The sequence below is a fragment of the Coturnix japonica genome, chromosome Z (genome assembly GCF_054131305.1).
Source record: "Coturnix japonica strain WE chromosome Z, WE-NBRP24, whole genome shotgun sequence".
NCBI lineage: Eukaryota > Metazoa > Chordata > Aves > Galliformes > Phasianidae > Coturnix > Coturnix japonica.
The window spans coordinates 17,492,234-17,519,411 of record NC_140702.1 but is presented as its reverse complement, the minus strand read 5'-3'; the positions used below and the strand labels follow the sequence as shown (position 1 = coordinate 17,519,411).

Here is a 27,178-nt window from a genome sequence, read left to right as displayed (position 1 = left end):
CTTTGAGAATATGTGGAAGCCCATCCTTCGGCAGATCCTGTCATTTTTTTCCTCTTAAGAAATACTCCATAGATAGCTGGTCACAAAACAGGACATATCCAAATTTTTGTTTGGTGCTACAAACATATCTTATGTCACTTCTGGCACTAATCCATTACAGAGAATTTCCAAGAGGGAAACTAACTTCTTGTTTTCCAAGTACAAGCAGAAACAACTTGATATTTCATGACTTGCACTCTCTGTTTCTGAGAGAGGATAGAAATATGTCCTTAATAAATTCAGTAAGTATAGCAGGGCATGAAAATGAACTGTTCTCTTCCTTTCTTTTTAGGTGTATGTATCTATATTTATAGATATATCCTTATAACACATCCTTTAATATTGCACTAGTTTGCATTAACTTAAGTTTTTTATAGCAGAATCACAGAGAAATAACTAAACACTACAAGGCCATTACTCTATGAAGTGTTCTTGTCTCAGAGAGTAGTCCCTGCTTAGAGCTAGCCAATGGAATTTGCTTGATGTTCATTTCTTCCTATTTAGTTTGTTTAAATTTCCCATTTTTTTCTTGTTTTGAGTGTGCTAATACTTCTGTTTAGCAAGTCCAAACATATTTTTTTTAATGCCAGTTTTCTGTTGAAAACAAAAGTTATAACCTGCAACCAGAAAGCTTTTGAGTAACTAGATCTTAAAAAAACTCAAACCATCAGTCTAATACTAGAGTGAAGTCATATCCATGACTTGTTTTTGTTGTCATTGTTTTTCTTTTTAATTTTACTTTGAGTAACACTCCCTATTAAGAAAAGGTCTCATTAACTCTTAAGGTACTCTTTTTTTCATTCTGAGCTTCCTATACTGCCACATACTGGGAGCAAGGCAGAGAGGAAGTGCAAAATCAGCTCATTATATGAAGGCAGAAAGTGAATGATATCAGAGACAGAGCCAAATATATCGTTATTCCTCCACCTACTTTGGTGCACCTACTTGTCAACTATGGAAGGACATTTAGTCCTTGTCCTCTTTTTTTTTTTTTTTTTTTTTCCCACGTTTCCTTTCTTTGATGAGCATTCCTACACAAAGCAGTGTTAACTTCCTGCTTTATAAATAAGACTTGCCTTCTGCTGTTTTCGATACTGTAGAAAGACTGTAAATATCTACAGTAATTTCCATTAAAATCTAGAGGAGTAGGGAGTGTCAACTACTGACAGGCTTCTGTGAATATCCTTTTAATAGCAAGACCTACACAAGACTGTGACAGCTCCAAAAGGTTTTTCCTGTAGTTGGAGAATGCTACAATATAAGCATGTAGAATCATAGAGTCATAGAATCATAGAATCACAAGGTTGGAAAGAACCTACAAGATCATCTAGTCAAACCATCCTTCCATTACCATACCTACAGAAAACCACTAAACCATATCTCATAGCTCCTTATCCAGACGCCTCTTGAACACTGCCAGGGAAGGCAACTCCACCACTGCCCTGGGCAGGCCATTCCACGTCTTATATCCATCAACCTTTTCCTAAAAACTGAATCAGCAGGAACACAGAAGGTAATTATATCAGTGATACATGACCTGGCTGCTCTCTGCTACCTCCAAATAGCACAAAGCAGAACCTGATATCAAGTGGACGTTATGGGCTATGGTTCCTGACTTCTGATTCCTGTGCAGGAAAGAAATAAGAAAAGGCAGAGGGAAATAAGCTATGGGCAAAGAAAGTGGGGAGAGATGGGGAAAAATATGCATGTGTTCTTCTTTGCCCTGTCTGTTCTTCACTGTTCTTGGTTGGTGTGATTTACTGAGTCTCACAGAGAACTCTGAAAAACAAAAGACAGTTGCCAGGACTGCAGAAGTGAATTTTAAGCTGCTTCTGCATGCTTGCTGTCTTGTGTGTGTTCTCCACACATCATGCCTGTCCTATTGCTGTATTCTTGCTGTTTGACTCAGTATTTATTTCTTCATCAGTTCAGCTGAAATACAAAAACAGGGCTTCCTTGTTATTTCTGGAATGACTACATTGGAAAGATGTAACAGAATCTTATTCTAGTCCAGCTTGCACATCTGGCAAGCTTGGCAAAACATCTGCATTTCCAATGCATCTTCAAGTTGAGCCCCTATCTTTTAAATCTTGAATCTGTTATCTTACAATAAATAAACAAGAAAAAATACGTTTTACAGGGCTGAAATAGGAGGTACAAATGATTGTCATGTGGGAGTAGCAGAAAGTGTGTTATGAGCTATGCAAAATATTTATAGTGAATCCTGAGTATCCAAGCAAATCTGCTTTTTAAAGATTTCCCAAAGTCTATGAACCTTTTAGGTGAGACTCAGCCAAGTTTAGACTAATTCCTAGCTGAATGCAGTTTGCCAGAAAGGAATTTATGGCTTTGGCACCACATAGAAACTGCAAGATTCAGCATAGTCTTGGCATAGCTGGCATTGCATAAAAAGAAACTTGGCAGTATAGACTAAGTTTCAGGTGTTATGCTAATATTAATAAAATATATAATGAAAGCATAGTGTTATTATCGTTATTACAAAATATACTCATAGCACTTTAATCTCTGGAATTATAACTTTGTACAAAAGAAAACACTTGAAACCACCATATCTGAGTGTAAATCTGCAAATATATAGATCACTCTATAAGTAGTGCCTTATATTTATTTCTGTGGAAACTGCAACAGATACAAAGAATACAGTAACATTAGTTGACAGAGCAAATACTCAGCTACACAAGACTGTCTTTAATATAGTAATTACTATTAGCTTATGTGTGTGGATGAGCTGATTGAGATGTTATCCATTTTGTGGTGTGATAGAAATTCATGGTCATCCAGAATGTGACTTGCCTTATATATCACTGTTGCCACTGCTGAAACTTACCACTCACTGCCTCACTGTGCTCACATCCACTGTTTGGACCCCATCAACACTCACCAAAGGTTGATGAATGTCAGTGGGTGCCACTTTTCCTGCATGGAAGAATTCAGTGTCACACCTTTGCTGTATATGTACTTCTATGTCAGATGCCATTCTGCCAGAGTGCCCCTCTGCTGCCATCCGTCACACAGAAATGATGTGTAGTGGGATACTGGTGGTAAGGTTCAACTTCTACTTCCATACCTCCAACATCTGCCTCTGATGTCATGGCCAACATCATAATATAGGAAGCATTACTTTCAGAGCAGCCCTTATCTAGTCCTAATGATAGCTGTCTGAATGATTCCTTTCCTTACTGCATTATATTATGTTGGCTTTTGAGTGCCTTATGTATGTGGTGGTGGTTGGTTGGTTGGTTCCACAAGTGGTTATCTAATGTCAGTTGTGAAAATGGTGAGTTTTGCAGTACTCAGTTACTTTCATCTTTTCATTTTTAAGTAAATTTTTAGAACTTCAGCTAGGACTGAGACAAATCCTTATCTACAGAGCAAAACAGAAAGCAAATACTTGATGAAGCAAAGTGCTGATAGTGGATATTCTCGCTAGAAATTACAATAAGCATGAGAAAAATATAGTTGATAAGTATGATAATAACTTCATGAAAACTGCTGCTAAATGGCAATTAAACAGTCAAAGCTTTGATGATACACAGCAGGTCCAAAGCTGACTTAATAAATGTAATCACCACTTGGCAGGGTTGCATTACTAAGGACATGGCTTTTACAACAGTGACTTTGAATGCCAAGAAGAAGGGTTAGATTTAAACAGAAGGATCTGATTTACATTTCAAAGGTTAATATTTCTGGAGAGCTATGAGTGGGAGATGTTATGTGATGGCTTAGGATATAGTAGCATGTGACTAAGATAATACTTCTGTCATCATGACACCAATAAAAGTTCTTCAAGCTGTTCTCAAAGAAAACGTGGTTGAAAAAAAAAATGTATTTAACGTCTGCTTTTTAATGCCTAGACATACACAAAAAAAAAAATGGTGCTCATGGGGTTCATCATTATTATGCTTGAAAACTGAGTAACTTGGAGAGGTGAATAGAGAATTATGTATGTTTTACATGTATCACTTGGTAAACATTAATGATTGTGCATAAGCACATTCAATTCCATAGCTAACTTTCTTCCAGAGCAGATTAGGAAAGACAACAATGTCAAATATATATCAGACATTGTACAATGGACCTGATAATGATTTCCTGAATGTGATTCCCTCAACATTGTGAGTCATTTCTTGATATGTAAATGCTAACTTGTTGAACATGACAAAACATGCAAATTACCAGGATTCATCAGACCAGCTATTTTCCCAAACGCAGTAGGCGCTTGTTACATAAATTAGTACTAATACAAAGCAGGCTTTCACTGGCCAGTGATAGAAAGCTACAACAGAAAGCAGCAGCCCACAGCATGAGAACTTCCAGTAAATTAATGAAATCCCCATGGAAGTTCACAAGAAGTCAGCAGAGGCATTCAGGTGCCAAAGTATCAGGAGAGAGAGTCTGCCACCCAGAGTGACCACTGATAACCGCCCAGAAATCACAAGCAGCAGAGAAGGGTGGCCTGCACATTGAAACACTTTGCCAAGAGTAAAATTGGCATAATCCAGACAGAGAATAAGATTAAATCTGACCCTGATAAGATTAATAAAACTAGAGTTAAATTAAACAAAGCACAGACCATTGTGCATGAATTCCTCTGTGGTGACTGCAGAAAGCTGATCTCAAAAGTTCATCAGAGTAAAGATAACTCCTCAGTTGGGAGAGACATCTGTTTGTGTGATTGCTTGTTATTTTACCACCTGGCACCTATAAATGTGTAATTTTAAAAACAATAATGCTGATGTAGCTATGGTGATCTAAAGCTACAAAGTAAGAAAGAATGTCCCAGTTCTGGACACAGAGTTCTTTCTGAGATACAACACAAGCTACTACCTTTCCTCACAAGTCTCAATTTCTCCAAATATTCTCTTTTGGAAAGTCAACTTTTTAGCAGTTAATAAGTAAGAAGTAAACCATACATCTTAGAACACAATGAATTTTTTGATGCTGATAAATGCTTTGAAATAGGTTGAGGAACTGTGGTTGTTCAAATGACATTTATTTTCCAGAAGTCCTGCACAGATGTTTTAGTTTTATAAATAGAAATGCCATTTCTCTAAAATAGATCACATTATCTGAATATACTTCTCCTTGGGAAAGGAAACATTCTTCAATTCCAGGACAGGCTATCTCAGCTGTGAATGAAAATGCATGTATGTGAGAAGTGTGATATATGATCACAAAATAAATAAATAAATAATAATAACAATAATATAGTGCCCTGATGTGTTTGTTTTCATTGAAACAGTAGAAAGTTCTTTATATTACAAGACAATTTAAAATTATGAGAAACAGCAAGCATCTTGATTTTCTCTCAGTGTGTAAGAAGGAGATTAGGAAGAGGTTTGTTGATGGCCTAAATCTGTTGTATCATTTCTCGTTATTAGCAGAATTATCTCAATTTCCAAATTTAGATATACTGCAGTGGAAGCTCAGCTACTTGGAATGTGCAGAATTAGAGGGCAAAGAGGAAAAGAGAGAAAATGTGGGCATCGAATATGCATTGAATTGAATGAATTGAATATGCATTCAATGGATCAGTCTGCCAGGTCTGCATGTGATCTCATGGAGGTGTAAAATTTATTTGATCTCTTTATTTACAATTGCAGGAGCTTGTCCTTAATTTAATAGTTTCCTGCCATTATTGCTCCACAGAGTAGATAAATCAAGCTGTTGTATCTGAGAATTCCCCTCACACGTATACAGGCACAAAACTCTGCAAAATTAGCCTTCATTCTTCTCCGATGAGCAAGTTAAAAAGGCAGTAACGAGAGCCTGAAGAAATTACCATTCATTATCACTGCTAATTGTTGGAAATAATCAACTGTACAATATTGGACCATGTTGAAACTGAGGATAAAAATGACAGATAGGGTAACACTACTTAGAAAGGCTGCACGGTAAATTCTATGACTGGTGAAGTATCTGGATTAGCTTAGAGCAGCATCAAGGCTATTTCCATCTCACTGGCTGAAAAGGCACCCACTGGACTCTTTAACATGTTAAGTATCCTTCAAACAGTTGTGTAATTTTAGATTCGTTTTTTTTTTTTTTCCAAATTTTTGCCCCTTAACAGTGCAAGAAACCAGATATAAAAGGCAAATGTAAAGACTAGTTTGCCGAGATTAAATAACAAAAGATGAATTATCATGCATATGCTGCATAAGCAGCAACCTTTAGTGTGACAGTGTCTTATACACGTTTTTCAGTCAGCCACCTTTTATCTATTTGAAGAGAATTGCAAGTTTGCCAGACACATTTCTAACCTTTCTCCAGGTGAAGAACATTAGTAACACTTTTCCCTCTTATCTTTTGCTGTGACCCGAGCAACAGTATTAACACCACTGTCATAATGTACCCATTATTTACACAGGATTAAATGTTTTCTAAGCAGACCTGGGGGTCCAGCACACAGAAGTTATGTAGCATCACATTTATAGCTTCCAGAATCCTACTTCTTTCTCCTAATTTTTCAGAGTTCTCCCAGAATCTCAGGTTAGTAATCACAGTCATGTCACCATGAGACCTAACAGTTTCTTGTGACCTCCCTGCACATGTCTGCACAATAGTTCTGAATTTGCATGCAGCAGCAGAAAGTAGAGGTAGTAGGCAAGTACCTCTTTTTTCTTTTCTCCTTTTTTCTTTTCTTTTTCTTTCTTACTTTTTTTTTTTTTTTTTTTAATGGAAGCCATGAAATTAAATCTTGAGAACATAAAATTAGTGTTTACATTATTACCAAAGTTGTAATTATCTGGGCTCCTAATAGCCACAGTCCAAAAAAAAAGCTATCTTCTTTTGGTACATTTGGAGTATTCAGCTTTCTTCTCTGACCACCCTGTAGGTCTGGTGGGCCTGTGAACAGAATTTGGCTATTCTTTAGAGTTCTTTGTCTTTCATGCTTGGTCCAACTAGTAAGGATACTGTTCATGTGTCTCTGAAAAAGCAAATTGGTGGCAACTTGGCCAAGGCCATTCATAATAGGTGCAGTGAAACATCCAATACAGTGTCAAGAGCTTTATTTTTATAATACCTTAAGACTATTTCTACAGTATTAAAGGATGAAGTGAAAAAGAACAAGGAGTATCCAAAAAAAAATGTAATGAAGGACAATTCATTTCTCAAATGAGTGCTTTTTTAAAAAATCATTGAGACATATCATAAGAGTTGTGGTTGCACTAACATTCAGGATGTCTGCATACTTCCTGTGCTCTTGCAGTGTAAGCGGTCTGTTAGCTGCTGGTGCTGAAATAAGGACAGATCAGTATGGCTTGATCCACAGCATCTTTTTGTTTATGACTGTTGGTACTCAGTATTGTTTGTCAGAACAATTTGTCTAATTTTCGGTTGACAACATTCATTTTCAGTGGTTTCTGGTAGTGATACAGAATAGTGAGAATAAGAACATAAGCTCCTTGTATACTTCAGAATCACAATGCTATGCAGAACTTCATCTCTACAAGCTATAGATTGTTAACTCTGTAGAACTGTGCAGGAAAATGGTTTGAAGAAGGATCCATTCTTTATCCACCTAAGCAAGTAATGGTCTGCCCAACAGTGCAGATCCTGTGTGATACATGTAACTTACTTAGGAGTATTGGTTTTCTTAGATAGAATGGTTTCATAAGCTTCTGCTTGTAAGGCAGTACTGTAATATTCTGCTGGGTAAGAGAAGTGAAACACACATTTTTGCTTTTGTTACCTACCTCAGACTGTGAATTTTGCTGTCCTTAGACCAGTCTAACAACCTCCCAATTTGATCATTGTGATAGAACCCAAAGCAGCCTCATCACTGCTCCACATCAGTATGTGGAAGTACCCTGGACACCGCATGCCAAAATTCCTTCAGTCTTCAGTATTAGCAAGGGGAGATATCACAAGATCATTCTACATGGGGTCCTTGGTCCCTAATAGTTTTCTTTGCAGCTTGTTACTGAGTTTGACCTGACAAGATTGTGTCTGTATCTTAACTGGAAAATGTGTATCGTGGTAGCTGACAAATTATTGTATGATTGATGCCCATTCCCCTGTTTTAGGAATGCATTACTATGAAACAAGAGAAGGCTAGTAAAACCGCTTGAACTCTACAGATCACATCTCATCAGCCTATCTCTAAATCTAGATTAATGAAAGGAGGGCTGAAGCTTGAATAAAAGGAGGGGTGCCAGCTGTGAGCCAGTGCATCCAGGCACTGCTGGCTCTTGCTGCTGGGAGAAGGCCTCAGTCCTGGCAGCAGTGAGACCAGGCAAGGGTGTTTTAGCTGTCAAAATGCTTCTTGTGGTGCTGGTATAGCAACAGTTCCTCAGAAATAGCACTGCCTGAAACACACTGAGACTTAAATCAGGGAACTGACGTTAAAGAGGTAATTGTGGTGCTCTATTCTGAGTTAGTTTGCTTTGGTAGAATGTGTCTACACCCAGACCTGCACAGGAGCACAATAAAGCATCAGCCTTTCTCAAAGGAACCTGGTGTCCTTCTGGTTCTGCAAGACAGCTGTGCAGAGCTTGCAACTAATTGGTTTCCTTGAAAAAATACAAAACCACTTAAAATGTATGTTTGTGGCTATGTCCTTAGAGACAGGAGTGGCAGAAACTGTTCTGAATTTTGGAGCTGAGTGTCACCACTGCTATCCATTCTTCTTAGAACTCTTATCATTCACACATCCATTAAACTTAAATTAGAAGAGATCCACTTGCTGGTCCCATTATGTTTGACCTACATGAGAGTCCTTGGATTTGTTTAGAGAAAGAAAGGACATATTAGTCCCTTTTTAGTGTCTCTTAAGTGCAATATGTATTTGCATCAGTTTTTTTGGAATGTACTTACATGAATCACCAAGAAATTTCCTTTGTAAGCTTCTCAGTTAAGTGCTTCTTGACAAAAACAACAACAACAACAACAAAAACCCAACCCTATCAGGAAAAGTGAAGAATTGTTTTTTTCTAAGCAATTATTTTTAACACTTTTTCTGTTTTCTCTTTTAAAAAAGAAAAAAAAAGTTTGTACAGAACTGTGTAGCTGTCTGGATTTATAGCAGCTGCATGAAGGCATTTCCAGAGTTTTACTAGCTGACACTGAAATCCCATGAAGTCCCATTTGCTTCTGTTACCTTCGTACCAAACTGTTATTGTACATTGTTTTATGTAGTTCTGGCATTAGAAATTATGAATATGTGGATGAAGAGTGGTTTGCATCACCTGCTTTATAGGAATGGCTACAAACGTTCTCTCAACATACATTTGAAGTTCCTTTTACTAAAAATTCCCAAATATAATTAGATGAAAGTCCTTACTGTTTATAATCCCAGCTATTACTGTCATGCCACTGGGCTCCTTTCCAGTAAATTGTTCTGTTTAGTTCAATTGGTTATAGGGATCTAGAGGACAAGATGAAATATAAAAAGCAATGCAAGCATAACTGAACTGCAGTAATCCAGAAGATTCCTGAGGTCTTCTTTATGCACACTCTGGTTAACTCATTCTTTATTAATTATTGATTTGGATGATTCCTTAATTTAAATGAATAATTTCCACTCAGTATCAGTACAATTTAATAATTAGAGAAGGAGAAAGTCAGACTGCATATTCAGAAATTCGATCACTGGATTTCCATGCAAACAGAAGACATGGTTATGATACTCTTCTTGGCTAAGCCTAAAGGTCAAAATTAGCAATTTTTAAAGAAGAACTGTAGAGACACACAGTACAGGCTTTATAGTAATCACAAATGAAAGACAGTGTTATGTTAGTGGATACCATGGAGAATATAATTTATCTACTTGGTGTCTGTACCAGCAGAAATGCAGACTGAAGTTGAGGCAAGAATGTAAGAATTAGCAAGGTCAGTAATAAAACAAAAATTGTAACTAGGGACCAACAGCCAAAGCCTACTGCAAAGGCAGCCTGTAACCACATTTTCACTGTTATGACAACTGTAAAACTGTTTTCGTTGTTGTGAACTTGGATTTGCTGTGGAACTATGTGGGTTCAAACAAATAATCATTTTCAATGAATCTTTTGGGTTGTGTTTGGTTTTTTGCTTGTTTGTTTGTTTTTATGGGAAGGATAGCATTTAACTGGAGGCCTCTGGATGTGAACTTTGTTTTATTCCAGGTCTCTGATTGACGGTGACACCTTATTATCCAGAGAAATTCGCATGGGTATAAAGGAAGGCATCTGCTACAGCATATTGGACCTTGCTGTAACTGTGATCAAAATCTGATCTAAGCTTCCTTCTTTTCACATATGGATGTTCTTTTTCTCTCCTTATGTTCCAGGGTCTTTATGTCTTTGTTGTGTATTTCATACTGCACAATCAACTTTGTTGCCCTGTGAAAGCAAGTTACACTGTAGACATGAACGGACATAGCACTCCAGGATCAGCTTTCTTCACTCATGGCAGTGGTTTGCCAGCTTCAGGTGGAGAGATCAGCAAGTCTACTCAGAACCTCATCAGTGCTATGGAAGAGGTAACAATGCTTTATAGTCATTGCATTGTGTGTTAAAAAATGTACATTTAAGTAGTAATGCAGTGAATGAGATAATAATTATTACAGTTCCTCTTCTTTTTTCTTTCTTTCTTTCTTTCTTTCTTTCTTTCTTTCTTTCTTTCTTTCTTTCTTTCTTTCTTTCTTTCTTTCTTTCTTTCTTTCTTTCTTTCTTTCTTTCTTTCTTTCTTTCTTTCTTTCTTTCTTTCTTTCTTTCTTTCTTTCTTTCTTTCTTTCTTTCTTTCTTTCTTTCTTTCTTTCTTTCTTTCTTTCTTTCTTTCTTTCTTTCTTTCTTTCTTTCTTTCTTTCTTTCTTTCTTTCTTTCTTTCTTTCTTTCTTTCTTTCTTTCTTTTTCCTACCTCTCCCCCACCCCTCCCCCACTGGGTGTGTATGGGAGAAAAGTTTCCTTTTACTGTAAAAAAATATTGTCCTTGGCCATAACACTATTCTTGGAACATACAATTTGCTGGCACCATCCCATCTGGGGAATTTCTCTTTCTACTTGTGTGTTTAATTTGCTACAGAGGTTGGTTAAAGTGCTGTCAGAAGCAGGACACAAGAGTGTCAAAAGTATCTGGATTATTCCTTCAACTAGCTATAGGCCTTAAGATGAGTTCTAAGTTCTGAATTTCACAGAATCATGCTCTGTTAATTTTGAGGGAGATAATTTTCAGTCTCTTCATTTCTGGAACTGGAGTGCTGCTGATATCTATCTTTTACCATCTGTAATAAACCAAGGTGACTTTTGCTGCAATGTATGTTTGCTGAGTGTTGATGAAGATGAAAAATTTCCAGCTCATTTAATGGAATTGGAATATTTCAAATACTCATGTCAGCTCTAGTAATACTTTTTCGTGGAAACCAACCTGCTCAACAGGTGTCTGTTTTGTCTATTTCTCTGCCTGCTCAACTGTAGGTTTGTCAGTGTTTTAAAACTTCTCAGCTGCCTCTTGGCAGACTGATAAGTTGATTGGGCTTCTCAGAATGTCACTTAAGGTGGTGCCTGATTCTCTGGAATAGTCGGCAGTGTAGCTTCTCAGCTCCATGTAGCAATCTCTTATATTCTTGTACCTCAAAAAATGGGTGAGCAATATGCCAAGAAAATGTATTTTGATTGTCATAAAATATATGAGTTTAGAGCTCAGAGCTTTGGCTTTACACCACAGTTATGGAGGAGATAGATTTAAAAGATTATTTTATTTATTTATTTATTTATTTTAAAGGAAAAAGTAACACCTTTTTCTAATGAATTGAAATTGTGATCTTTGTGTGTGGGGAGGGCTTAAATTTAAAATGAAGTGGCAAATGAAATATAGCAAAGTTGATATCAAAGCTGAAGAACCTTCAAAGACTGAAAAAATGACTTTCAAAGGTTGTAATGGTAGATCCTAGAAAGCTACAGGTTGACAGCAGCAAATAATCAAATGCAAAGTAATGCTGATTTGTGGCTGTAGAAGGAAGAGGTGGGCTCCAGTGAAGGAAGAAGCAGTTGCAAGAGGAGAGTCATAGAGCATATTCTGGCTGCAACTATTCAGTGCTTTTACTTAAAAGTTCTCCATACCAGGGAGGGGACAATTTTCAGCAATAGCAAAATGTTTTTAACATTTTGAGATATGTAAGGCAGGTTGTAGTAAGCACAAGGTTAAGTGACTTGTTTTGAGTACAGACTTTTATGTATGTATCTGTGTACTGAAATTAAGCTACCTAGTTCAATACAGAAGTGACTGAATAGCTGGCTCTAAATCTGACTTTGAACTCAGCTCTAGTTATAGACTCTGGTCTGTTACCCCAAGACAGCAGTCATATAAATTATTTTTACATTGTAGATTTTATGATTACTACTTCTCTGTGTCCTTTTAAACTTTACAGGTGCCAGCAGACTGGGAGAGAGCATCTTTGCAGCCTGCTAGTCAAGCTAGTTCTGCCTTTAAGCAGAGTCCGCAAAATGGCAATGTTTTCCACCCTTCTGGAGGATTTAGTAACAGCTCCCTGGTTGCTGATGAAGAATCACAGGAGTTTGATGACCTAATATTTGCATTAAAGACTGGTGAGTGATTCCTCTCCTTGATCCTCAGTCTGTTACACTGTTCTTCACTCTAATGGTGTCACCATTTCATGAGATCCAATTACTGTTAATTTAATCTGATTACCGTTGTAAATACAAGCTGGAATTGTTTTGGCCTGGTCTACTATTCTATGATCTAAAAATACTATGTGGACTATCTAAAATAACAGAGAAGGACTGCAAAAATAGGTTTTAAGTCATGATAATTCACAGACATACAGAATGTAGCAGCAGATTGGAGGCTCTGACATTTTTTCTCAAGTTCATAATAAGCTAACCTGCTGCATTTAGATGTTGGCCATCTTGTTTCCTGTTCCTTTTTTTTTTTTTTTTTTTTTTTGAGTTGATGTATAGAGTATTTGGGACTGAAACTTGTGTACCCTGAAAAAAAAATAAGCCAGATAGATTTCTGCCTAAACACAACAGCCAAACCTGATGAGCTCACCGTATTTCTGGATAACAAAGCTATGGGGAGGGCACTCTAAATATCTATGCTCAAATTACACCTGTGAAATAAATAATTTGTAGTCCAAGTCCTCTCAAAGTTCTTAGAGTTCAAGTCTTTAAAATTCCCAGCTTTACCCTCATTGTAGTACTGCTTTTTTATTTTCTCACCCACTGCACCAATGAAACCTTAGTTTATTCAAGTGATGACATAAATAGGCAGCTAGGCATGGCCTTCGGTGGAAGAAATGAAGCAAAACCTGATTCATAGATAAGTAAACATGAGGACGTCTGATAAGAAGACCATAAAGGCAAAGGAGCCTCAACTGGTAAAATATAGCAGATATTAACCCAAGCCCTCTCCCTTGGGTGAAATATGACTTATATTAATAGAAATAGACTTGGGTGAAATATGGGTGTGCTAGCTCAGTGAAGCTGTCCTCAGGATCACTCAGGCAACTTCCTGTTACATTCCTGAGGGCTTCACCAAGCTTGTGGGTCTCCAGGAGACCTGCAAAAGATAAGTGGTTGTATTATCTGGTTAAGTATTCTGACACTTTACCAATAATTCCCCTCAGTGACACCAGTGAGAATATTTGAACCGGGTGAAATACTAGGAATGCTAATGAAGGGACAGTTTGTTCAGCTTATTTATAACATTTAATCTCTTAATTCAGCAGCCACTGCAGAAAACACTTCTGATTATGAAGATAACTGGATGATTTAAAATTTAGCTAGTGATATGTAATGATTTTTATTTTTTTTTTTTTAAATAAAGATTGTCACAGATGTTCTGTTTTACCTTTTGATCTTCCCAGAAACTATGCAGACTACAAATTCTTTGTTGTGCAGTTAAAGATTTTGGGCAAGATTTTCAAATGTGGATGCATAACTTTAGAACTGCAAACCCTTTTTTAAATGTTTAACTTTCTTTTTTTTTCTTTTTCTTTTTTTTTTTTTCCACTCCTTTCAGAATATTTTGATGGAAATTAGATTATTCATAGCATGGTAATGTCATAGGAAACCATTTAAATTTAAGATCCCCACTGTTGCATATGGAGTTTACTGCTTGAGCAGCTCAGTTGACATCAACTGGCCTATTCACAAGGGTAAACACTGCGCTATGGAAGAATGAACATTAAATCATGTAATGCAATCCAGGCAACAACAATAGTTGAAAGTGACAGTTGACATAATACAACACAACTCTTTTTAGCACTGGTTGATTTTTTATTTATTTATTTATTGTACAAATATCCAGGTTCCAGCCTTACTTATTTACTGTCCTATGGGAAAAAAAAAAAAAAAAAAAAGTAACTTTTGAACCAGTTTTTGACTTTTTTTCCCTAACTTTTACTGTTGTCTTCTCAAGTATTTATATAACTATTATCATTTGTTCTTGTGAGCCTTTTGAAGCTTGTAAGATTTGATGTTGGGACCTCAGGGCACAGTCTGAGAAAAGACTTTTGTTTACATTACTTGTTTAAGTAGAACCTGTACCTTTTGCCTCATCACCTGTTCTCATGACCAGGCAGTGTTACAGGGGCACAACTACCCTATTTCTAAGAAAAAACTTTTGTCCCATCTAGTTTCAGCCCCACATACACTTGAACGAACCAAACTGAAGAGGAGGTACTGAGGTTAGAGTTGCTTTAACCACCAAAGTAAATGTTTATCAGCTATTGCCTTAGATACAAGCTGCAGCTCAGCACGTGCTCTAAACCATGACATGTGAGTTTCTCTGAAAATGGAAATCATTGCTGTTTTGTTACTACCAGACAAACCTACTCTCCAATCCGGTGCATGGCGAATGAGTCAAGGTGCTTCAATGGCATGTGGGACAACATGAAAAAGGACAAATGAAAAAGGACAAGAGGTCATATAAAGTGACATTTCTTCTCTCCATTTCAAGACAGGCTTCAGCTGTTACTACATCCACTGAGTTGAAGGAAATTTCATGATAGGTTTAAGCTTGCAGCCACTGATGGAAGCCAGTCCCCAGTCCCCTCTACACGTCTTCTTCCTCCCTTGCATCACTAGTTGTTCTCACATGAAACCACAGAGGCTCAGGTCAGAGAGTTCTCCTCTGGTTCCTCACCCCACCCTCTTCCTCTCCTCCAGCCTCTCCATGCTGTCAGTGTGCTGCTTGCATACACCAGTCCCAGCTCAAAGCAGCAGCCCAGCACCAAATTGACTCAAACATATCAGCAGCAAAGTTGCCCATAAGTAGTTCTCCTTCACCTTTGTAGTCCGTACTTTATTTCAGCTGATAATTTCTTGTCTGGGAAAAGAGAAGCTCCTGGGAGAGTGGAAGAAAGGTGCTTTTTGCAGCATATCAGCTGTTTTTATCATTCCTGAACTGAGAAGTGTGGCTCCTGGGGACAGAGGTAGAAGAGAAATGCTTGCTCTGCTGTTCCTTGAATTTTACCTCTAACAAGCAGAAATAGAGACCTTCATTATCTGCCATTTTTTAAAAGTGTCAATCTGTAACCAAACTCAGCCTTAGCTGTGCTAAAATATTAGCTCCTACTCTGAAGGCTGGGTGAAGATCAACATTGATTAGCAGAGGAATATGCAGAAATGTCTTTTTGCCTCCTTGCATTTCATCTGTCCTTTTTGCTTATGTAGTTTTGAGCTGTCTGAAGGTTACTTTAATTTATGCTTAGTGCTTGCAGGCCAGACATTTACTCTGGCAGCCAGGATCATTGAGAAAGAGGGTGCAATCATAGGTCTGTTTTGCTGTCAGCAAAGCTAAAATCTCATTCCTTCATCCTGCTTCACTCTTGTACTGCAGCTGGTCACACTGTATGGTATTAATAAAAGATGGCTGAAACAGTACAGCTCAAACACCATCACAGAAACCTCCACTGCACAACTTTCTTCTCTGCCTTGCAGTGGTTTAGTAATTTGCAGTTTGCAGTGCAGCTGCACAAATAGATGCACTGGCACACTTTACCTGATTGCTAAAGAGACGTGTGGCAGAACTATGCACTTAGCCCTTGGTTCCGTAATCATTAATGCCGGACCACATTACAGATTAACCTGGAATATGAACTGGATCAGAGGAAGGCAGACAGCTGTGTCTCTAGCTAATTAGGCACACAACAATGTGCAGTTTTTTATCCAGCTTTTATGCTAATGTTACACAAACCTTGCATCATACAGCCACAGAATTTTTTTTGTGGTGCTAATTGTCCAAAAGATGGACTTGTTCTGTCACTAAAGCCATAATTACTTATTAATTTGTTATTGCTAATTGCACTAATTAACTTTTTGAATGTTATAATTTTGAACTAGATCCTTTTTTGCCTCTCATTTTGTCTCTGTCATCATACAATTTAATAAGACAGTTGCCTTTCTGATTGTAAAAGTGTTGTATGCTGCAGACATCTAGGCTAAAGCCCACTATAACATGATGCTCTGGGGGATTCTGTGTTGGTTAGGTCTGGGGAGATAAAAACTGAGCCAACCAAATAAATATAGATAGAATCTCCAAACAGCAATCTGTCCATCAGCTTTGCTGTAACACATAAATACCATAAATGCATGACAGCTTTACTGGTCTCTTACCTTACATCCATGTTTCCACCACAAATGCTTTAGTCACCCCCCCCCACCACCACCCCACCCCTTCTATCATGCACAGTACTAAACCAAACCATTCTATTTCAAAACATGGCAAAACCTCTGAAAGAGGTTCTAAGACCCTCCTGTCCTGACTGATGACCCACCTGTGTAGCAAGTTGCTTGCAAAGGTATTTATGGGTTAGAGCTGGGAACAGCAGCCTAGCACATGGCACTCTCCAAATACATATCAGAGAGTATCAACATATGATTTTGCTCCATCAGCAATGTCACATTCTGAAAGATACGCAGTAGAATTGCCCTGGAGACTGTCAGTGGGGTGATAAGCTTTATACAAAGGCAAAATGCCACTGGTGTAATTTCTGCAAAGTCAAATCCCTACAAGTAGTAATGAACAAGTATCAATGAATGGCCCATGTAAGCATTTTTCTATTGGCCCATACAGCTTTTTTCTATCTAATGCACCTTACACATTCAACATAAATTATCATTAATTTTTGAAACAATATAGAAGTTCTAATGAAACAGAAACCTCCGCCAAGAAGAAATGGCTACAGTCATTTCAAAACAAGCCACATCTTACTTCAGTGAAAGTAAACTATAGCAACTGCAGTTCAGTGCACGTAGGCATGCACTGATAGTCTTTCAACCAGCAGATGTCACTGGAGGGATCTTGCTGATTTTGCAGAGCTCCGTGACTTCTCAGTTTCTAGCGAGTCCTGCGATACGAAAGGGCCTCATTTTGTGTCGGATTGTTCGCTTGTTTGATTGTTTTGGTTGTTTTTTACCTTTTTTTGTTGTTGTTGTTTGTTTGTTTGTTTGTTTGTTTTTGTGAAGTAGTTGCTTCAAAGTGGGGAGAAGTAATACTGCCAGCTACCCAGCTCCAGCATCTCTAAGGAAGTACATGCATTTTTGGATAGGATTATGTTTGAATTCTCCTCTAATCTGAGGACAAGCTGAACCTATGAACTCTCTGAAACTCCATCATGTAAACAGTTGTACCCTTCCCCGCCAGTCAGTTGTTTGGTGAGCTGGTATCCTGGTTACACCTCAGCTCTCATTCCTAAAAAGGATCAGCTCTTAAATAGTTTGTCTTTGTATCAGCAGCTGAACAGGGCTGTTGTAAACCCCAAGTAGTCTGCTCCAGTCTCAGGTTTACCAAATCCCTGATAAGAATGTCCTTAATGACAAAAAATCCCTCCATAACTTCCCACAAGGCACGCACACATGAAATCTCAGAATAAGTGTGGTGTAACAGCAGATTAGTCTCGTATCTGATCTTTTTATAGTGACCAGCACAAGATTCTTCTGGAAACCTCATACTGAATAATTGCAGTATAACCACCAGTAAGACAAATGTGTTTCTAACCCTGTTCAGTTCAATATTTGCCCTAAAATCATCAGCAAGAAATGTTCTTGGGCATATAAAAAGAAAATTTTGTAATATAGCTTGGAATGTTTTCAGTCAGGTCTTTTTCCATTTTTGAAATTCGTGTCCTTTTTAGCCAAAATAAATCTTTTTATGTGACTTCCGATGTTAATGATGCAAAGTAATAATTTTTGTTTCTTCACTGGAAATACCTTATTTATGTCACAGTTATCACCTTGTCCTTCTGTCACCAAATAGCAAATACAGCAGTCAGATTTCTCTTCTCTATTACACTCATGTTTCCATTATAAAGCAAACAGTTTTAGAGAAGATAAGAAAAAAAAAACCAAATAATTTGCTCATGCAATTGTTGTTTTTCCCAGAACTTTGAAACAGCTTTTAGTCATTAGGACCATAATTTGATGAAAAAGTTAAATATGCATGTAAATTTAAATGAGTAAGTGTGGTTTAATTATCTTCAGTACACTTATTAACAAGATTTGTAGTGACTCAGACCCTAATCTCCTCAGCTTTATTACAATATCAATCCGACCATATCTCTTTACTCCCATCATGGTCTGACAGTAGTTGCTGGTCTTTAAAGAATGTGGGTCATACAAACCCAAGCTTGGGCCTCCTCTGACAGATGTGATTGAATGCACTTTCTCCACAAGACCCAAACACCAGAACAAAGTGAGGTGGAAACCCTGGAGCATCAACACAGACATCTCTAAAGCTGTGTTTCAGTATGAAAATGGAAATCATTGCCTCCCCTGGCATACCCTGTTTAGGGCTTGCTGTGCCAAGTGTCATTCCTCTGCAACTCCCTTTAACTGTGTTCCATTGTAGATCTACTTCTGCCTGAAATGAATAACTTTCCTAGTTATGTGTAAGCGGCATTACTGAAAGACTATCAGTCAGTCTGGAAATCATCATGCTTTATTGCACTGATGTGCAGCTTTGAGCTGTACAGCCCAAAATGTAAAGTCCAGGTGATATGAACACTAATACAACCCAAGTACATTTTAGGATTCTCTCTACAACACAAGGACAGAAAGAACTAGAAATGCAATGGAATTTATAGTTGCAACTGATATACTGTGAAGTAGTTTGTTAAAATGCTCATTTCATGAAAAGCAGTGCAGGTATCTGTATTTCACACTACACAAATGGGAGGAAAAAAAAAAAGAAAAAAAAAAAAAAAAAGAAAGAAAACAAGGAAGCAGCTAGCTAGCAGAACTGCTGTGACAAAAAGATGGAGAAGGTGGCCTCTGGAGGTCTATTCCAGACGTCTTGTGGAAGTTTCCATTGTCCAAAGGCAGAGCAGAAGTTCTTGCACAGCAGAAGGAAAACACCATACACCAGCTTGTGCCAAATGTGGGTTTAAAAAATATTTATTCAGCATATTTTCTCATGTTGAAATTACAGTCCTATTAAAACAGCTGGAATTATAATTTAACGGGGAAATTATATCATTAAAAGTCAATTCTTCATGAAACTATCCTTGGAAGTACCAGATTCTAACAGCCAGTCCATGAACCCAGCCTAAAACTGGCCTTGATTTACGCTCTTGTGATTTCAAGGCAACTGCCGAATAGCTGTTTTGACATTTACTAGGGGAATTAAAGTGACTGACAGTGGAACTGTAAAAAGCATGTCTGGGTGGCACAAAATTGTGTCAGATAATGTTGTAATCTGCGTATTCAGGATTGCTGACCAATACCAGACAGCTTGTCGTGCTGTTGTAGTGTTTCAAAGAACTTCAACAAAGAGAATGAAGCAGAGCAGCCCTTGTAAAAGGGCCCAGTGTTACTGTTTCTGTCTCAGGACTCCAGCCTCTATGATTCTTAAGAGTTTTATGTCTTCTCTGTTTTAGGTGCCGGTCTCAGCGTCAGTGACAACGAATCTTGCCATGGCAGCCAGGACGGGGGTAGCATGGTGAACTCTCAGATTGTTGAGCTTAGAAGAATCCCCATAGCAGACACCCATCTCTAACTCCTCTGCTTGCTTGTTTTCCTTTGTTTCCCCCTTTTTATTTTGATTTCAGTTCATGCCTACGTACTTCTTTATTTGTACTTCCCTTTGCACGAAAACAATGTATGAAACTCTGTAGTAAAATGCTGTGAGCTGTAATGAGCACTTAACAAAGGATGTTTGTTTGAGTTTTTGTATTTCAGAAAATAAACTGTAGGTTTTTTACACTGAGCATCAGTAGATACAGTGTCTTTTGGCCTAGATCTGTATCGTGTAGTAGAGATGACATACTCCATGAACTGTAGCTTTTTTAAATTAACCTATACGTGTAACACTGATTAATAAAAGCAATAGAGTCCATTTGATACAACCAAGCCTGTTATTTCTCCTGGCTGCTTGTGGGGCTGGAAGGTGATACAGACAACCCTCAGACAGGAAGGCATTTAAATTGAAAAGTTCTCAGTTTCCTACACTGTACTGTTCTGGTTGGCTTTAAAACACCCAAATCTGTGACCTTGCAAATAAAGGCAATCTTGACCCACATTCTGTCTTGATAAAATATATGATGATCTATAACAAACAGTAAAGGGGAGATGAAGAAGAACTAATAATGAAATGACTAAAAGGCAATTACAGGGCATATGCATGCTGCTGATTGCATTAGCTTGCTGTTTTCTTAGTGCTGAATTCTCATCTTCTCCTTGCAGGTAGAACAAAGGGAGGACTTCCAGAGAGTTGAATTTTCTGTCAGTGTCACTGGGAGCCACATGCGTAGCCCTGTTCTGATGGAAGGCCTGGTGTCTTACATTACTCGCAGAGTTAGTTCAGTAGTTTGAGGTCATAAACTAGCAAGAAAGTTCCTCCCCTAGAAAAAAAACATACAGAGGAAGTATTTCAGAGCCCAGGGGGGAGGCAGGCTGGTCCTGCAGGAATTGTTAACCCCCTGCATCTTCTCAGTTACTCTGAGACAAAAACACACTAGAGCATGACACCAAGGGAATTTTTCCCTGAATGTTTCTGAGCACATAAGGAAATACAGTATCTGTGAAGCAAGCTTTTCATACCTTCAGCAGGATCTTGCCAGAAGGCTGTCTGTTGGGCAAGCTCTGAGCAGCAGCCCATCCTTTTAAATGAAAACTTTTCTCGTGGAAATGTTTCTATGATTTCTAGTATAGCAATGCACAAATTTTACTGCTAATGCTTATGTATGTGGGACAAAGGAAATCAAATAGTTTTCATTGCCCCTGCTGTGTAGTAACTGATCAGACCGCACAGCATACATTCATATCTAGATGCAGAGAGAATCTTTAAAATGGAAGGACACAAGTAACTTTCTAGACAGCAAGGCCCTTTAAAAAGTGCTTTCTAAGTGCACGTTTGAATGGCTGAGGAATAAAACTATACCTGTATTTAATGCACACATGCCCTGCTGCACTGAGCGTTACGTTTCTGACTCCCAGGAATTTTGTTGACTCTGTTTATGCTCGACATGCTGCAGAGTAAATGGAGCCAAATCCCTGCAGCCAGTAAGCTGACCTGGAGTGTGTGAATGACCCTGACTGCAGCACAGGAGGCAGATGGGGCACAGCAGTGTGAGAAGGGGAACTTCAAACACTGGGTGCAGGGCACCTGAATTGCAATAGGTGACCTGCTAGAGAGTAAGTCACCTAAGGACATTTCATAAGTCAGTTTTATATGGGACCAGACCATTTCCTATAGCAGCACACTGAGCACTGGAATGTACTGCAAGTATCACTGAAATAAGATGCTCAGTCTGGAGTTAAAACTGGCTTGGGACAGTTTGCAATACAGTGATACTATATTATATATATTTTTTAATTTCTGCATGGGGAACCTGGCTCTTTAAGGCTGTTTTAAAATTCCATTCTTCCTGAACCAACTGAGATGAGCATCGGTCATAGCTGATAGATTCTCATCCATCCACTAATCCTTAACAGAAGCTTGGCCCTTCAGAATGATTGCAACACTTGCTCAGTTGCGAGAGCTGGGGCTGTAACAGATGCTTCATTACTTGCAGTACATGCTACTACATGCTGTGAGAAAGCTTATAAAAGAAGGATGTTTGTTTGATTTTGACTCACCACCATAAATGTTAATACTTTGTGTCACTTCAGCTTGTTGCACAACTGGCCTGGTAAGGGATTTACTGTAAATGCATCAGCGTTTTCAGAGTAGATCAGAGGGATCCTGTCTGCTGCCAGCACTTGCTGAATTTTCCATCTCTAGGTGGTGCTCACATGGCTTGAGACCACAAGATAAACACTAGGTACAGCTCTAGACACTCTTTTTGTATAGATGCTATGCTGTCTGTAGAAAATTTGGTGTTTTGGTAGCACAGGTCTCAGCCACACCGTGTGTGCTGTGACTCAGGTGTGCTGATGGCCACACCTGGGCAGCAGCACCTTTACGGACGGCTTGGCTTACACCAGCAGGGCTGTGTGCTTCCTGCAGTGCTCTGATTTCAGGCGTTACCCAAAATGTGATAGAGAGTACAGAGATTTCTTTGTTTTCATAAGATGACTGAACTTACAGCTAGATGGTTTTCCATTGAAGAATGACCACAGTTCCTAATTCATGACACCCTTAGCTTCATTCCTGTGTAGGAATATACCAGGACACTCAATGCCTTTTTTTTTTTTTTTTCCTCGTAGGGAAGGAGCTGCTGTGCTTCTGCAAGAAGCCATTTTGAGAGGCAGAAGGAGCTAGTATTTAGTAGCAACATCTCACAGCTCACTGCACATAGAAGGTCCCTTTTCTAATTAGCTATACCTAAAGCTACTTGCATGCATTGGCACAGAGTTTGTAAGGCAGATGAATGAGCGGATGTGTTTCAGGAGTTTATTGTGACTTATGTGCCAACAAAAGGAAACTCACTTCCTTAAAAGACATCTGAATAAAATTCAAGTGAATAAGTGGTGAAAATTACTGAGCTCAACACACATTGTTAGGGAGTTTTTGTAAAAGCTGATGTGGATTATTCTGGTTTTGCTTCTTTTCCTGGATATACAAAATAAGTCAACTCATGACAATAATCTGGAAACAACTCTTCAGAGTTCTTTTTTGTTTGTTTTTTTGTTTTTTTCCCTTAGAGCCTGTAGGAGAACCTCGTCATATCCATGTTCTGCTTCTACAAGTGCTTGGTTTGCCAGTATCCAAATCCAAAGTCATCATCCTGTAATGAATATCACAATGCAAAAGATGAAACTGTACTCTTACTTCCCAGCAACAAAGGGTACCTGTGCCCAACATAAAATTATGTTAAATTGACTGACCATGTAGAAAAGTGCTTAACTTCAGGCATATTCTGCCTTTGGATACACCTCCTTAATGCTGTACTGTGGACACTGGGCAACTATTACAGATTCTGCTTCCCCAGCACCAGTTCAAACCAGTAAGAAATCAGCACGTGTCCCTAGTTTGCTGGCAGCAGACTTTATCTCTGAATTCTGATGGGTAATAGTGTGGTGAAACTGCCTCATGTGGGTTTGCATGAATCTGCTTAATTCAATATGCTTCTGTTAATTTTCAGATTATGAAGAAGCATTTATGTATTTTGTTTCATTGTTCAACATTATCTTGTATGAATTGGTTAGATAGAAATAATTGCAGTATGGTACTCGAGCATTATTGAATGAAATACCTGGAAGTAATGTTGCACTGAAACTGAAACCAACTCAGTTGTATAAACTGGCCTAAAAACTAAGAATGTTCTTGTCGGCTTGTTTTTTTAAACTAAGTCAGAGCCGTGTTCCTGATAGCACCTTCACAAATACACAAGATTTTGAGAAAACTGCTAGTAATTCTTCTTCTTCTTCTTTTTTTTTTTTTTTCCTGCTACTTTTAAGCATTTTATTCTCTGTACACACGGAGACTGATGGGACATGCCTTTGGTGCTGCCACTCTGTTTGGTGTCAAGATGAAGGTGAATGCACAGGAGCAGGCTTTGCTCTTCCTATTTTTTTTGGCAGCTGATACTGCGGAGTGCCAAAACGGCCCTGGAGATGCAGGAAAGGGAGAGAGATTTCAGGGATTATCAACTGTAAACTTGAATGTATAGAATTAAAGAATCATCTGAGTAGGAAGGGACCCTTAAAGGCCACTTCCAACTCCCCTGCAGCAAACAGGGACACCTACAGCTCAAGCAGATGCCCAGAGCTCTGTCCAGCCTGACCTCGAGTGTCTGCTGGGATGGAGCATCCACTACCTTGAAGTGCAGAAATAAAACTCTATAAGTACAAAGTAGTTATAAAGCAGGTATGTTTAATCAGTGATGCGCATATATCCTGGTGCAAGAGGGACTGCTCTTCCTAAATTGCACACCATAGGGCAAAAGCTTGATATAGATATAGGCAGAACTGATGCATAATCAATGATTTGCATGGAATTTGTATACATATTCGTTATATTTCTGAGAATCCCTTAGTATACAGTCCCTCCCCCCTTCTCACATACATCATAAGCAGTTAGGGTCTCCTCCTGGTGGTCATTGGATGAAGGCTCATTATCTTCCTCATGAAGGCTGGTAGTCTTCCTCACTCTAAACTTCTGACCTTGTGGGAGGGGTAGCCCCCGAACCAGTTCTAACTTGCTCTGTGAACATCTTACCACCGCCTATCTGGGTGTTCTCAAGCTGTTCTCAAAACCTTATCTTTATCTCTTCCATCCCCTGTATTGTTCTAATCCCAGCTTGTTACTATCCCATTCTTCTAATGGCCTCTACATATTTGCTTCTGTAAACTATCTCTAACTCTTTTCAGTCCTCAGTTACTGTGGGCTTTTTATTACCCTCCAATTTCCTAGCTTCTGAGAATCCTTTCTTACTCTTCAGTCTCACTGGGCAACCTGTGCCAGCGCCTCACCACCCTCATCATTCTTTCCTTATGCCCAGTCTAAATCTTCCCTCTCTTGGTCTGAAATTATTTCCCCCTGTGTTGTTGGAACAAACCCTGCTAAAGAGTCTATCCTTTCTTATAGAGATTTATCTGCCCTCACTCCACTCCCTGGCTAAAGCTCACAGCTTGGAGAAGGCCCCAGGAATGCCTCACATCAAAGGCTGTTGTCAAAAGTGCAGAGAAATGTTTTTACTGAAGCTGTCAGGATTTTCCCCAGCTCAGCAGTTAGTCTTTGAAGGCGGCATGGTCACTCCTGTGCTGCAGCTCAGCAGGTCTGAACACCCAGTGATTTTATCCAGAGACACCCTAACCTCCCACATCTGGGACCTCCAGCACAGCTCTGCACTTCACACAGAGCAAACCGCAGCATCTGTCTGCCCCAGCTTTTGTGAAGCACAAGTATAAATCAGCGTGCATACAGAGACAGAAAATAATTACGGAGAACAGGAATTTAATGAATATAAACAAATCCAGTTTCCATCTGAAAGCTAAAACACTATGGTCCAGATTATGAACTGGTTTTCCCTGGAAATGTCTGGCCTCCTACTTGGCAATTCCTAAGCGCATGATTTCCCCATTTCCTCACTGGAATGAGTGCTGAGCCTAAGGCACGGGATACACCAGTACTTGCCAGCAGGGATGCGTGAAGATGTCTGAAACCTCTCTTTACTTTCAGCCCACAGAGGTGCACACGAGTGTGAGTGAGACCCACCACAGCATTACAGCTCAGGCCTACATGTATCTGGCTCCGCACAGTGGGGAAGCAGAGAAGCAAATACAAGGACTTTCCAATCTGACGAGGACCAGACAGATTTCTACACCGTATGCACACAGCACCATATTTCTTCTTGCCTTGCAAGAACAGCATGTCCTGGAGATAGGAGAACAAGGGGAAAGGAATGAACAAACAGTGACCTGGCTCAAAATCCCTCTTGCATCAATGCTGTAGAGTCCTGATAAAGGGAGACAGAGAAAGGGCCGCAGCAGGCCTGTGATCCTTCCTTCTGGCAGATAAGGTGGGTGCCACCTCCAGCTGCTGCTGGGGAATTTCTGAGAGGGTGTGGGATGGAGCAGGCCATGCTGGTGCCAGGACAGTTTAACACTTTAAAAATACAGACGGAGTCACAGGAATGTTTCCTGGCACTGCTTACCTTCTGTACAGACTTTATTTCTGAGTGCAGCCCTCAGTTCTGGAACATCCATCTTTTGCAGCTCATCAGTATTGTCACCAAAGTTACTATTAATGCACTGCTTTACAACATAGAATTTGCTAGCTGCTGGTAAGTGCCATGGAGGTGTGAACAGCAGACATGAGCCCATGTCACCACTGGGTTCAAGAGGCAATGACAAGCAGAGGAGTGTAGGGACACATATGGCATAAAGCCAGCAAGAGTGACTTCTCTGCCACACAACTGGAGGACAGAAGGTCAGCCTGACCTCACCATCCCCAGCAGGGCTTCTTCATGGTGGTGCTGGGCCCTTGGCAGGCAGCAGCCCCTGCCTGGGGCTGGCAGCAGTGACAGCTGAGAGCTGTTGCAGGTCACCAGCTAGGAATATGTGGCGTCCTTGTACTGAGACAGGGATTTACTGCAACAGAAAGCAGCATCCAAACAGCAAAGGACCGGGAGATTTGCTTGTCCAGGCTGGAGGTGCTGGGAGCTCAGGTGCTCTGGGCCCAGAGCTGCCTGGAACTGGCTTCTTGGGGCTGGGAGATGCAGGAGCTGTGAGGTCCCCTCTGCCTCTGACTGCGCCCACATTGTGTCTGCTCCCCATGCCACAGATGTCTGCATGCATCTCCCTGCAGGAACCTAAAAATATAGCACCAGCTGAGTTTCTTCTGCTGAAGGAGTGACCTTTCTCCCCCATCCCACTTGCTCAGCTTTTCAGTCTGTGCTGTATGCTGGCCAGGGAGACTCACTATTTGCTTACTGTTTCTAATAGCTTCTGCCTGAGTAGAAAATTTTCTTGTGCTCCCTCTTCCTTACCCAGGCCTCCCTAAAAACATAATGCCAAATATGAATATATAAATAGTCTATTGTATAGTCTATTTTTCCATCTTCTAAGAAAGAAGTAGCTTTCTTTTTACTTTGTTTTGTTTTGTTTTTGATCTGCAGTTATTACATTACGAAGTCAGTTCCTACCCCAGACAAAGCCACATGAGGATGGCCCTAGTGTTAAGCATATCCTTACCTTTGGTTATTCCACTGTGTTCTCATCATTAGCCTAGCCTCGAGGAGTAAGAGGTGACTTTGTGGTGCTGCAGGGGGCCTGAAGCTGTAGTCCCATTTGTG

The 27,178-nt window shown here is 39.3% G+C and overlaps 1 protein-coding gene across 3 annotated transcripts in view; it reads left to right on the top strand.

The window, feature by feature from the left end:
* ADGRV1 (adhesion G protein-coupled receptor V1) overlaps positions 1 to 20,344 on the top strand; it is a 235,322-nt gene extending 214,978 nt beyond the window's left edge. For all 3 annotated transcript variants that reach the window (XR_014939100.1, XM_085527985.1, XM_085527984.1), the window contains 3 exons: positions 10,328 to 10,519; positions 12,407 to 12,584; positions 19,877 to 20,344. Coding sequence is in view for 2 of the 3 variants with exons in the window: in XM_085527985.1 (XP_085384111.1) it covers positions 10,328 to 10,519; positions 12,407 to 12,584; positions 19,877 to 19,995 (489 nt within the window). In the remaining variant the exon portion in view is untranslated. The remainder of the gene's footprint in view (positions 1 to 10,327; positions 10,520 to 12,406; positions 12,585 to 19,876) is intronic.
* Positions 20,345 to 27,178: the final 6,834 nt, after the last annotated feature.